Source organism: Heliconius melpomene, chromosome 6, assembly GCF_056956725.1.
Source record: "Heliconius melpomene rosina isolate 202511_hmr_F chromosome 6, ASM5695672v1, whole genome shotgun sequence".
NCBI lineage: Eukaryota > Metazoa > Arthropoda > Insecta > Lepidoptera > Nymphalidae > Heliconius > Heliconius melpomene.
The window spans coordinates 12,949,757-12,963,090 of NC_140394.1; the positions used below are offsets into that span (position 1 = coordinate 12,949,757).

At 30.7% G+C, this 13,334-nt stretch overlaps 3 protein-coding genes across 3 annotated transcripts in view; 2 read left to right on the plus strand and 1 right to left on the minus strand.

Moving 5' to 3' along the window:
• The first annotated feature begins 396 nt into the window (after positions 1–396).
• On the plus strand, positions 397–6,037 carry LOC146538621 (uncharacterized). The gene is made up of 8 exons (XM_085187479.1): positions 397–760; positions 863–972; positions 1,577–2,378; positions 2,838–3,040; positions 3,216–3,341; positions 4,171–4,365; positions 4,918–5,224; positions 5,785–6,037. The coding sequence occupies exons 1-8, from the start codon at positions 665–667 to the stop codon at positions 5,866–5,868; spliced, it is 1,923 nt and encodes a 640-aa protein (XP_085043605.1). The 5' UTR covers positions 397–664; the 3' UTR covers positions 5,869–6,037.
• A 370-nt stretch (positions 6,038–6,407) lies between these two features.
• LOC146538622 (uncharacterized) lies at positions 6,408–11,558 on the minus strand. The gene is made up of 6 exons (XM_085187168.1): positions 11,448–11,558; positions 10,810–11,102; positions 8,802–9,807; positions 8,266–8,387; positions 7,821–7,949; positions 6,408–7,368 (listed from the first exon to the last, which is right to left on the minus strand). The coding sequence occupies exons 1-6, from the start codon at positions 11,464–11,466 to the stop codon at positions 6,901–6,903; spliced, it is 2,037 nt and encodes a 678-aa protein (XP_085043294.1). The 5' UTR covers positions 11,467–11,558; the 3' UTR covers positions 6,408–6,900.
• Positions 11,559–12,513: 955 nt separating this feature from the next.
• Positions 12,514–13,334, plus strand: part of Orp8 (Oxysterol-binding protein-related protein 8) — a 33,722-nt gene continuing 32,901 nt past the window's right edge. The window contains exon 1 of the mRNA XM_085187381.1: positions 12,514–12,762. The gene's annotated coding sequence lies outside the window, so the exon portion shown is untranslated. The remainder of the gene's footprint in view (positions 12,763–13,334) is intronic.

Genomic DNA, 13,334 nt, shown 5'->3' on the forward strand with positions numbered 1-13,334 from the left:
ATAAAGGGCATATGTAGATTATTAAATAAAATAAAAATCCATTTGATTTATTTAATATATTAATATAATATGTATACAACGAAAATGTACAACATTTGTTGAACTCTTTATTTATTGGAATTAAAAGTGTATCATGTTGCTAAACTTGCACTAAATTGCTTAGGCATAGTGCTCTCAGAAGGAAAATAATCCAAAGTAAGGAAAATTGTATAATAAAATCTGTGCAGCCATCTTATTGATAATTCACAGAAATGAGTGGATATTCCACTTTGAAATCCAAATATTATATTTATTCAATCGAGTGAGGTTAACTGACTATAATCGATTTATGAAAAATGTCAATAAACTCTGTTGATTACTCGACTACAACACTACTAAGACATTTATATATGACAGTTGAGTGTTGACACTTGACATTAGACATTTATTATGTTGTTTTATTTTTACAAACAAAAATATAATTATAAATATCTAAGAAATTTTAAGTTTTACTTTCTTTATATTTAATTGACTAATCTTGATTGTGTTCTCTCCATTCTTCGTAGGAGAAATAAGCAGTGCTCAACTGGCATTCGTTAAAATCCATAAAAAAAAACAAAATTTTATCAAGACAAATTTCTAATAAATCTTCATGACCAAAATACTGCTAAATATTTAAATTGAAATGTCTTCATTTTTGTGTTTTATTTGTCATAGTACTGTTAGTAAAGAGACAAATGAGGAGACTCGAGACAAATATCGCGAAGTGGTTGGCATGAATGTATGTATTTAGAATTATTCTAGTATTCTAAGGAAAAAAACAGTGTGTATCTCAGTGGAATTCAAATATTTATTTTAACCAATTTTCTATTTAATATTACAGTTATGTCCTGATTCCCAGTTGTGTTACATCTGCTGTCATGTTTTGAATAAGCTGTCACTCTTCAGATCCATTTGTTTGAAACGAAGCTTAGAATATCCTGTGCTGTTTAGGTAATATATTTTAGCTTCACACTGTATCTCTCATAGCAAAGTAGTGAGAGGGAACCTACGAACCTGTAAAGACACTTCATTCCTATTAAAAAAGTTCCATTCCCGCTCTCTGCTTATAACTTCAACTTTTCCAACAATATTTATTATATAAAGAAATTGAGACTGCTCCTTTTCTATGGTTTTAAGTATTTTTTAATTTTTTTTCTACATAATTGATGAAAAAAATTATAGTATTGTTAGCGTACAAGTGTAAAAGTGGGTAGATTTAGGTGAAAAAAAGACAATAAAAGCAGTGGAATTGTGTCAAACGGGAACAGTTGCTTGTAGGCGGAAGCCCTGATTGGAAGGTTTTTTTTAAAGAATATACCACAACTGCCCTAATATGATGTCATTTTTTTACAATACTACATTACTACTACTTACATTCATGTAATACAGTCTAAAAATACTGTTTGTCATGAATAGTTCATAAAGGTATTATTTATAATATTTTTTAAATTCTAACCAATATTTTCTGAGATTACTAAATAAAACTAAACAAACAGAAAAAAATAAATTTTGTTACTTAACTATGTTTTTATATATCTTATATTTTGTATTTCAGAGAAAAAGGAACTTTAAATTTGCAAAAGTGTGATTTAGAATTAAATGTTTTATGTCCAGAAGACTGTAATCAGTATCAAAGAAATAAAATCTACCAATTCATTCATGACAATCACGCTAATGACACAAATGATAATTACGACAATGAATATGTTAAATTAGAACACGAAAATGATTATAATGATTATTTCTCACAATGTCAATATCAAAATGTTAAAAATAATGATGAAATAGACGAAAATAATTATAATTGTAAAAGTAAAAATGTGAATAATTTCGATTGCACACCAAATAATTACATTAATGAAGGTTTAGTCAATGACGATAATGATATACCTGAACATTTTGAAGAAGAAAAAGACGATAATGACGCTCAGGATTACTATGAATTACAAAATGATGAAAATAACACTAACTTAAATAAAAATGAACATATCTTTGAAGATTTAAATGTAAGTAATAAAAATATAAATGATGAAACAGAAACAGAGCGGAAGTTTTTTAATGAAGAAAACGAAGTTAATGATATTCCACAAAATGAAAATTTTAATGATAAAACTATGGAAATAGATGAGATAAATGTAAATAATGAAGCAACTGATGTGTTAAAAAAGAAGAAAGTTAAAAAAAGAAAGAAGAAAGGCTTCAAGAAGATTATTTTAAGTTTAGAAGAACAGAAGGCAGAATTAGAAGCAAATAGAAAAGAAAAGAAATATATAGAATCGGAATTTAAATGTTATAATTGTGCTTTAGGATTTTTATTCAAAGATACTTATCAAGCTCACATGATGAGACATGAAGAGGTATGATTTTTTTTTTACTTCTTGCTGTATCCCGCATATAGCAGAGTAGGCTGAGAGAATGCAGTCCTAAAGTACTTTATTCCTCACGCACAGCCTAATTTTCTAGATTTTGCATGTTTTTTGTCGCGTATCGTGCACACTTGTGTCGCTGGTTATTGTAGAGTGGCCTTAAAACGAAAAAAAATATTTACATAATTTTTTATCCAATTTTATTTACATTTATTTGTAATCATTACAGTCTTCGTGATAAAGGGTCTGACTGTAAACACTTCGGTAGTTGGTCCCATATCCACTCATGGTAATAAGTTATTTTCATTTCCTCTCTCTGTGTGAATGGGTCTCTTCATTAGATTTCTTCTGCCCAACTTGTGATAGCTTCACGCTTTATTCAAAAATGACGTATTTTTTTAATAAAAGGTTTTTTAAAATTAATATATAATATTTATTTAAAACTTTCAGTCAAATGGCCAACACCAATGTGAAACATGTACGCTACGTTTCTCCACAATTGCTTTGTTAAGAGCTCATATGGCTAATCATAAAGAGATATATATTTGCACCAAATGTGGACTGAACCTACGGCCCAGAGGCCAGAGAGGGCATAATTGTACTACAAAAGAAGTTGAATCGGTGTCTTGTCATCTATGTGGAAATTTATTTAAGTGAGGTCTTTTTTGTTAAGTTTTTTTTTATTTTGACTAGTTTCACTTATGTATTTACGCAATTTATTTTTCTAATCAAGATTCTAAAAAAAATTCGAATTCAAGACGTATTGTGTATTAAACGGCGGAACTCAACTTCGTTTTTTAACTTAAACTTTTCTATTATAATTCTCAGAGACGCCAGCGGCCTGCAGCAGCACATAAGGCGCGTCCACACGCGCAAGTGCAGCGGTCGCCTGCACTCGTGCGGCGCGTGTGGAGACGGCTTTAGTACGCAACGAGCTTTAAGGACGCATATGATGTGAGTATAGGATACCTATATTGATTGTCGAGTGGCGCAACATAACACCGTTTATAAAATTTTACTGAATTTATTTACACAATAATTCTTATATGTGGAGAACAAAGTGTCTCAATACTAAATTTCCTCCTCTATCCTATTATAAGCGGGATACAGCGTGAAGTACAGTACAGTTAATAAGTTGTGACCGCTGTAGTTAGCTGTTTGATGGCAGTATTGATTATTTTGTTTTCAGTCCACTCTCAGTCTGTTAAAAATAGCCTTATATGAGAAACAATGGGAGCATATCGTTCGGTACACAAAATAATATTTGTCAATTTGTCATACAAGAATTTGAGATTGGACCGAGGTGGAATCGTGACCGACACTATAGTGTCGAGTCTTCTTCACTACTTTTTGTGCTCACAGTGTGGCGTTAAGATTTGCACAATAATGATTATACATGGAGAATGGAGTGTTTTGGCACTTAATTTCTATTGTGTACCTTGCTACATACAGGATAATGCGTGAAGTAACACTTTTCACTATATTTTATTTCCCCCCAATCACTACTTATCTTACAAGTTCACATGCTTCAGGAACATGCGTGCGCTTTTTATAGGAGATTTTGTTACATTTATTCACACAAGATTTATAAGTGGGCAACATAAAACTAGATTCCCTCTTCCAAACTCGCTATATGCGGGATATAGTTAAGTTAAGAAATTATAATTTTTCTCATTGATTACTTTATTTTCTGATTTGTGTGGATAATGTTGCGCATAAAGCCGTAAGCCGTAGCCGTCAGAGCGTAATGCAATACTTGCCAGTGTCTTCTCTTCTCCCCCAGCAAGCACGTGTCGCACACGTTCGCCTGCTCGCAGTGCGGCGCTCAGTTCCGCAGCCCGTACTCGCGCGCGGCGCACGAACGCGCGCACTTTGGCGGGGGCGGGACGGCACACGCGTGCGCATGCGGCGCGGTGTTCGCGTCCCGGAAGGGTCTGGTGGAGCATAGACGCAGGAGTGCCAGGCATCAGAGTGTTCTGTGAGTTTTTTCACGTTGTTTTGCGGGATTACCCTCTGTGGGATGTGGTATGCGGGATGAAGCGTGAACTTGTGTTCATTTTTTGTTTCTTTTTGCTAAATTTAGATTGTTATAACATGATTTACTATTGGTTATTATTTTTTTAAACTGTATTGAAATGACTTACCTGTAATGCCATTATTTTTTTTATATTTGTAAACTAATGTTATGAACTTATTTAAAATATTATTAATATTATTCATTTGTTTAGGATATAAAGACTATGCCACAAATGTTTCTGCCTCACCAAACACCCGGCATGATTTATAATTATTGTTTATATATTTTTTCAGTTTAACGGATTTTTCCGTACTATTATACAACAAAGAACATAGAGGACCTATTTTTAATTATATTTGTGTAAAGCTGCGTTTAATTAATTAATATCATACATTATCAATATGAGAATCAAACCCACAACCAATTTTACAATCAAACGATGTCTCACTCACCTCACGGATTTGTCCACTATATTATTTAATACCTAATTCCCTATTAATCTATCGTTTTCAGATTCGAATGCCCCATATGCGGTCGACCATGCCCCACACAACGTGCTCTTTCGTCACACATGCAGACAATACATGGGGGACATGGGGTTCCATTAGACACCGGTGTACAAGTGAACACGGGAGTACAATTGGACACCAGGGTAGAAACAGACAATGTGGTACCAGGGGTCCAAATACAAGCACACACTTGTCCCATATGCCCAGCGCGTTATACTACGAGGAAGTCGTTATTGAGGCACATTAGGGGTCACAGTGGGAAATCTGATGTTAAGATGGCGGTGTGTCATTTATGTGGGAATAGTTTTAAGGTAGTTTTTGTTATTCTATATTTCTTATTATATGCATGTGTGGAAGATATCACAGGATAGCTTCCTGTAGGACTTACACTACTGATATATTTATGTAACTTGAAAATTAACAGTGCTCGTTAATTACCTTGTGAGAACTTGAAGGCCTATGCTTTTATATAGCACACAAAATGAAGTGATATTAAGCTTTTTTTTTTATATGATTTTAGTATGTTTTTCTAACCTTAATTAATTGATTATTTTGAAAAAGAACCTATAATGTTATAGCTTCATGCTGTATCCCGCATACAGCTTGGGACGCATATGGAACCTAGTGCTAAAACATTCCATTCCCAACGCTCTGCCGACGCTTCTCGAGACATTGCGTGTTGAGTGGTGGAACTCAACTTGCGCTTTGCCTCGTTACCCACCGAGGAAATATTAAATAATTCTTTCTGTTAGTAGGAATCGAACCCATCATCGTCGCACTTACAATTTATGCCGCTACACCACGACGGTGGCCTTAAATCTGTGTTCATATATTTTCAATGATTTTTTATTAATATTTTACTCTATTTCAGGGTAACAGTAAACTAAACAGACATTTGAAGGAAGTTTGTGAAAAAGCTAAAATTGAAGAAGAAATATCAGCTTTATATGAATAAATGTAATTTTGAATTTGATATATATCTCACGAATAATTTAAATATCAATATTGACAAATGGCATTGTGTATTTAGTGACAGAACTTAACGCCGCAAAGTTTAGAAATATTTTTTATTATCTGTGATATTGTAGCTAATTTTAATAAATCTATGTTCAATATTTGTTTTATTTTGAGTACTATTACTTTTGTAGTTAGTGTAATGATTAGGAGACAAAAATATTTAGGAACAATTGAAGTAATAATTTAATAGTACATTTTCAAAATTTTACATATAAAATAAAAGTTAATATTCGTTGTTTTGTCTCGAAAAGTTTTTTGCATGGTATATTGTATTTAACATTCATTAAATTTAAAAAAAATGTTTAATCCGTCATTTTGGACTAACACTTACACGGCAAGTTAAAAAAAAAAGTTTAAAAAAAATCAGGTTTTAAAGTATACATATAAAAATATTATTAATGAATATTTTTTTCGATTTTTTTCTATTTATTTTTATTTTTTCCAATTAATTAACAAATAAATAAAAATAAAACAGCACAAATTTTCCAATACATTTATCAATAATAAAACAAAACAAAAAACAAGTAATCCTACAATAAATTATAGCATTTCTATAAATAACCTCACTCCCTCAGTACACGCAATCCTCTCGCTAACTCACTTTGTTATCATTTTACATGCAATTAATAAAAATGTAAAAATAAGCAATAAAGTTAATTTTATTTCTTATTTTTAATGTTTACCTGCACAAATGTGTTACAGTTGGATAATATCTGACAATGGTAACAAAGCTTGCGAATTTGATTCATGCTAAAATAATTTTATTTCAAAAAAAAATAAAATCAGTTTTACGCTGTATCCCGTACACAGCAGAGTAGGCAGAAGGAACGTGACGTTAAGACACTCCGTTCCCCAACGTTTTCCGTCTTATCAATTGAGTGAAAATTAGAAAATAGATTGTTTTAACAGTAGATTTGGCAATTTTTGTAGAAACTAAAGATTTTTTGGTCAATAGCTTTAAAAATGCCAATTAATCCTGTAACAAATTATAGCATTTCAATGCTAAAAACGCGACCAAATTGAATCCGCTTATAGCCTCAACGAGCAACACACGTAATACTCCGCTACATTCTTTCAACACTCTCCCCTCGCTCTCCGCACCCTTCTCACTAACACTCTCTTTCCCGCACCACTTTTTCCTCCATACATCAGTTAAAGCACTTTTTTTTAACTCCTGCGTTTGACTTTGGTTTAAATTTAACGATTTTTGTGTGTTTGCTTGAGACTTTGTATTTCTGTGTAATATTACTTCTAATATATGAAATATGTGGCAAATATTTTCTGTCTTATCCGGGTATTGAATTTCGAACATTTCGTTTTTGATGTCTTGCGTGAATTTGTTTAAGATGGTAGTTATTTTTTGTATTGTATATTCTATTATGTATAGTGAACTGTTTAAGTGGAGAAGACGGTTGATAGCTTGTTCTTTTTTTATTATCTGTAATTTAATTTAATGGTAGTTAAATGTTAATTATCGTTTATAGGTCTGACAGTACAAAACAATATTTAATTTAAGTAGGGGGCCCCTAGTAGAAATAGAACCCACAACCATTGTGATTACAGCCAATCTAAGTCTAAATAAATATGCCATATTTCCATATAAGTTACGCGCCTCCACGCTGTATCTCATTAGAATAGATAGGTTGGCAAAAAGAACCTAGTGTCAAAACACTCTTTTCGGTTTTCACCAGGTTTAAACCATTATGAGATCGGTCTTCGTAGATCGTTCTCAGAGTTGAGATCGGTTTAACAACGTTTTTACGGGATTAAATATACACGAATTATTCGGTTAAAGAGTTTAAATGAAACTCTATAAAATGAAAATGTGTAAAAATCGCGATAATGAAAAGATTTTATTACAAAAATAATAAAATTAATTTATATAATTACAATGTTTTCTTCGCAGTTGTCTCCTTCATATATATAATGTAGTAAGTTATCGATTGTCTCTAATAAGGTTTCTAAGAAGTTCGGATATTTTTCGTCTTCGTGTAGGGTGTTTATTAGATCACCTAATACCTATAATATTGTAATGCTATAGTTACTTATTTCGTGTTTGGTTTTGGATTCACGCTGTATTGTGAACACATTCCGTTCTCCATTAAGATACTTCTGTTCCCCAATGTTGTTTTAGCAAAATTTGCCTTGGTAAAGTGAAGAAGTTAAATACTCCCCAGAGTGGATATCGAATTCACAACCTTCGCGTTTGCAGTCATACCGGTTTGTGCCACCGGGGCCACGATGGCCTCTATATCAAAATAATTCTTAAAATATTGTTATTATTTCAAAAAAATATTTAACTACAAGAAAAATAAATAAAAGCAATAATTTTTACTTCAGCAGCATGGCTAGTGATGTGCGCGGTGCGCGACAGCAAGACGTCGCTAGTGATGTGCCGCAACAGACACTGCGCGGACTCATTGACACTTGTCAGTGACATTGACATTGTGTCAGACACTGGAAGCCGAGAAAATTTAGTTGAACTGGGACTGAACTGAATTTAATTATAAATTCTGCTTGAAATATAGAAAATAGTGTTAAGCACTAAAAACCGTTTTGCCTCTTTTTAACCTTCATACTGTATCCTGTACAAAGCAGGGTACGCAGAATGAACATGGGAACCTTCTGTTAAAACAGTCCGTGCCCCATTAAGAAATTTCAGTTTTCCACTTTTCACTGAATTATTAAGGCATTGCGTGTCGAGTAGCTGCACTCAACGCAGCGTTTTGTTTCATTACCAAAGCAGGATATTAAAATATGAAATATTTCGTTTCCTCCAGTGAAAATGAAACCCACAACCCGTCGTGTGCCCCTGTGCCATGACTTACCTCCTAAAAACTTTTTCAAGTACCTCGATTGAAAGTATCTTACCTCGACTAAAAGTATCTAATTGGCTATTTCTCCATCTCTCACTCTCTCTTCTACTCAAATAATTCTTTACTTTATTCAATTCCTCTAACACTTTGAACGTGACTACTTCTGTTTGAGATTCTGTTACATCTGTAATACTATTAAAATCTTGTATTTTTGTATCTTTATTTACTTGTAAATTATTATTTAATGTTTTGGGTTGTTCTACGTTGTTAGTTGTGTCTAAATTAGTATCACATACTTTTCTTGTTCTATCTAATATATCATCTATTTTAATTTCTTTGTTTTCTATGTTAGGCTTATCTAAGTTTGGATGTATATCTTTTGTTGTTTTAAAATTTTGTATAGAATTCAAAGTAATTTGGCTGGAATCAGTGAAATATCCTAATTCGTCTAAGTTTTGAGAAAATGACGTTGGCTTCTTTAATTTTTTAATTTGATTATTATCGTTTGTATTGGAAGATAAGTCGAGTGGAAATAAATTAGAATTTACTCTGCTATTATTATTGCTGTTTAAATTGTTGGCCAAAATATTTTGGGAACTTTCCACACATTCTCCAGCTAAAATGTTTTGAGTAATCAAAAAGTTACTCCTATTCATATTCTTAGTTTCTACAATATCCATTTTGTCTATTGTTTTCAAATGTTCATTGCTTAAATTAAAGTTTGTGATTTGTTTTTGTGAATAATTATTGTTATTTATATACACATTTAATTTATTTTGCATTGGACTTGCACCACTTGTACTTGCTTTGTTTGATAATAAATGTTTATTACATATTATAAAATTATCTTGACTTTGACTAATATGTGTGTGTTCATCTGTTAGTTCGGTATAAAATTGAGTTGTAGTTCGTAAATCATTTGTGGGATTCTTATTCATATTTGTAATAGTATTTTCTAATATAGCATCTTGGTTTAAAGAGAAATGAGTATTGTCATCCAAATTTATACTTGTATCGTCCGGTGTTTCGTAATATGTTGATTGGGAATTGATATTTTGTATCTGTGGAATAACATTTTTTTTTAAATTTTTACTTTCAGAGTCGACGAAAAATTAATTCTATTAGTTAAAATAAATATATAGAAAACTAAGGGGAATCTCCTTAATTTCACTTTTCGCATCACTCCCATACGTTTGGCTGGCTATAATGAAAAATGACAGTGGCAGATAATATGCAGATTACGTTGCAAGATTATAGATAAAAAGAATTATTGAAAACAATCATTCATTTCTTCACATTATATTAAAAATGTAGACTCAAATCAACGAGCATAGAAAATCAGCACTTCGTCGAAACCAACCACGAATTCAAATTCAAATTTAAAATATTCTTTATTCAAATAGACTATTATTATAAGCACTTTTGAATCGTCGAATGAATATAAGAACAGAAAGCTACCACCGGTCCCGAAGGCAGTTCTGCTGAGAAGAGCCGGCAAGAAACTCAACAGTTGTTCTTTTTAAAGTCAATGGTACAATTTATTACATTAGTTGGCAGCTATCCTGCATTACATTCAATATACATTAATTCCATACATGTTTATCCTCTAAATATTCTTGAACAGTATAATAAGCTTTACTTGTTAGGATTTTTTTTACATATATTTAAAATTTTTGTAGTGGTAAACTAAGAAGTTTTTATAATTATATCTATGTATTAAAAAACCTTGCTTCCTTCCGAATAACAATTGAGCCCACAAATATAAATGCTACAATTAAAACTATCTTATCAACAAGTCAAATATACTTTTGATACAAAAATTTACAAAAATAGTTTTTATGGATTAGATTTTGTGTGATAATTCTGTAGGTTGTACCATTTTGTTTTAAACTAATTGGTCACTAGTGTTTTTGACTGTACATTTGGAAGAGGTTGTTTTAGCTGATATTCTTAGTCAACACTAAAAACTTAAAATCCTAACTTAACTTAATCTGACTAGCAAAAAATATGTAGAAAAAAAAACGACACTTATTATAGTCAACACTATTTTTGAATCCACTTACATTTTTCACAGAAGTTTCAATGTTAAGATTATTCGCTTGAGAGCAAGCATTTTCATTTTGTATGATATCTTCTACATTATCAAACGCAAAATCTTTTAATATTGTAGCACTGTGGTCACTTTCGTTATCACTTAAATTGAAATCTTCCTCACAAACTGATACTTTACAATTATTTATTTCAATAAAAGTACGTTTCGAATCATTTATATAATCTTCCATCGTTTTGTTTTCTGGTTTAGTTTTTATAACGGCTATTGCTATTGCTAAGCGATATTTTTGTTTGATAAAATTAACTGCAATTAAAATTTTATAAGTGAAATTTCATATGCAAATAATGTTCAAGAAATAGCACACTCAGTAATTTACTTTGTGGAGTGGAAACTACTAAAAATGTCTAACTGATATGTTAACAACATAATAATTTGAAAGCGCTTGTTTAAGAATATTCTCGTAGCTTGATGGGAACGTATGGTTTAGCGGTCAAAGCGCTTGGACGGTAAACATAAGGTCTGGGTCAAATTCCTCTATGTTCAAATGTTCATACGTTATCTAAAAAAGGTACTCTTTTCCCAAGTGTGAAATAAGTAGATATAGCATATAACATAAAGATGATAGCATATAATATAAAATATATTTACCGTAATCTTCATTTATCATATCGTTATTGCAGGTTGTATAACATTATTGTAAATAAATACGTTAACATTTAAATAGCTCTTAATCTAAGTAGTTATTTCCGCGCCAAAATTCAATATATCAGGCATAGAATCAAGCTTTTACAGCCAAATATAGTATTGCTTAGGATAAAAATTGTATAAAGATACAATTTTATAGTTTAATAAAATTTAATGAATTTTGATAAAAAAAACTAATTCTAATGTAATACTAGTATATATATATATATATACACACATGATATATAGAAAGAACGTAATCTTACAGGCAAGACTAATCAACTTTAAAGTAAGAAATATAAAAATATATAGTTTAAGTCCAATATTAATACTACAGAAATATAATAAAATATATTTAATATTAAAGATAATAATAAATTGTAGTGTATTTTATTATCACATTTGTTTATGGTATAAAAAATATCTGTGAATTTATTTTAAGTGATGTAAGTAATTTATAAATCGATGAAATAATTTTCAATTTTTTTTTAATTAAGCTTTTTTAATATTGACATAATTAATGATAGCGAAGCTATGTTGCGCAAAATTTGTGAAATTTTCTTTTTTTTATCCGCACGCGCTGGTATAGGTTATTCAAAGTTCAATCTGTGCACGTTTTACAGCTTAATTCTATGGCACACATTTTGACCATTTATTCAAAATCTACAATTACAATTATCACCGAATCATCCGACCGATCACTGTGTCTTTCACAACGTTCCAGCAAAATTTCAGAGCTATACTTAACCAATAATAAATAAGAAACAGATTGACTAATTACATATTTTTATTTAAACTATATTTTTTGAGTTACTTACATATAAATACACAAGAATATGACTCCATTATATATACAATAAATTTAAGTACATGTAACAAAATAAACATAAACATATCGACAGTCGATATCGATACATCGTATCAATATCGTCACAACACGTCACGCGTTCACGCACATCGCACGTCAAATAGATAATTTTCTTGTTGAAAATTATTAAACAATTTAATAATACCGACAAGTGCCCTAGAAAGGACAATAAAAACATAATAACCGCGTCACAGTGCCTGTATTTTATTAAGAATTAAATCTAGATTCAGTGTACGCATTCATATAAAAAGAAGAAAAAAAAACATTTTATTGTTTGTTCAGTGCGAATATTTATGAGAAATTTCACAAGCTGACCTTTTTTGTTTAATGTATTTAGCAATGCGAGACGCCGGCGGCACGAAAATGTGTCGAAAACAACTTATTTGATGACCTATAACTTGCAAAACATCGGTACGTATTTTAGTAATATAATGCGCTTAATTAATTATCATATCTTAATATATTTAATATTTTCATTTCCCAACTCTGGTTACAAGACAAGGAGTTCCTCCTCTCATGACCTAATGTACTGTAAATTGGGCGATACTTGGTAAACGGAGTGTCTTAACACTACATATTCTAAGTATACTAGTATATACAGAAGCTTAATTATATATAATAGTAAGGTTATTGGTATATTTACGTTATAGTGTTAATCAAATTAGTTGAACATTGTGTTAGTAGGTCAGTTGCATCTTGGTTTCCTTGCAAAGAGATTCTAATAAGAAAATTGTGATTTATTTATTTAGTGTATTTTACCTTTCTTATTTTAAAAGTTTATTATTTGTTAGCTGAAAAAAGAATATACAAACAAGGACATAACCTATTTGTTAATTAATTAACATTTTTTTTTAATATATGTGTGAAATTGCATTAACATTGTTTAGTAAACATTATGATGAAATCATTATAAAAATATGAATACAAATACAATTTAGTACCAAATGTACAAAATGAAAGAAAGAAAGTGATTTATAGATAAT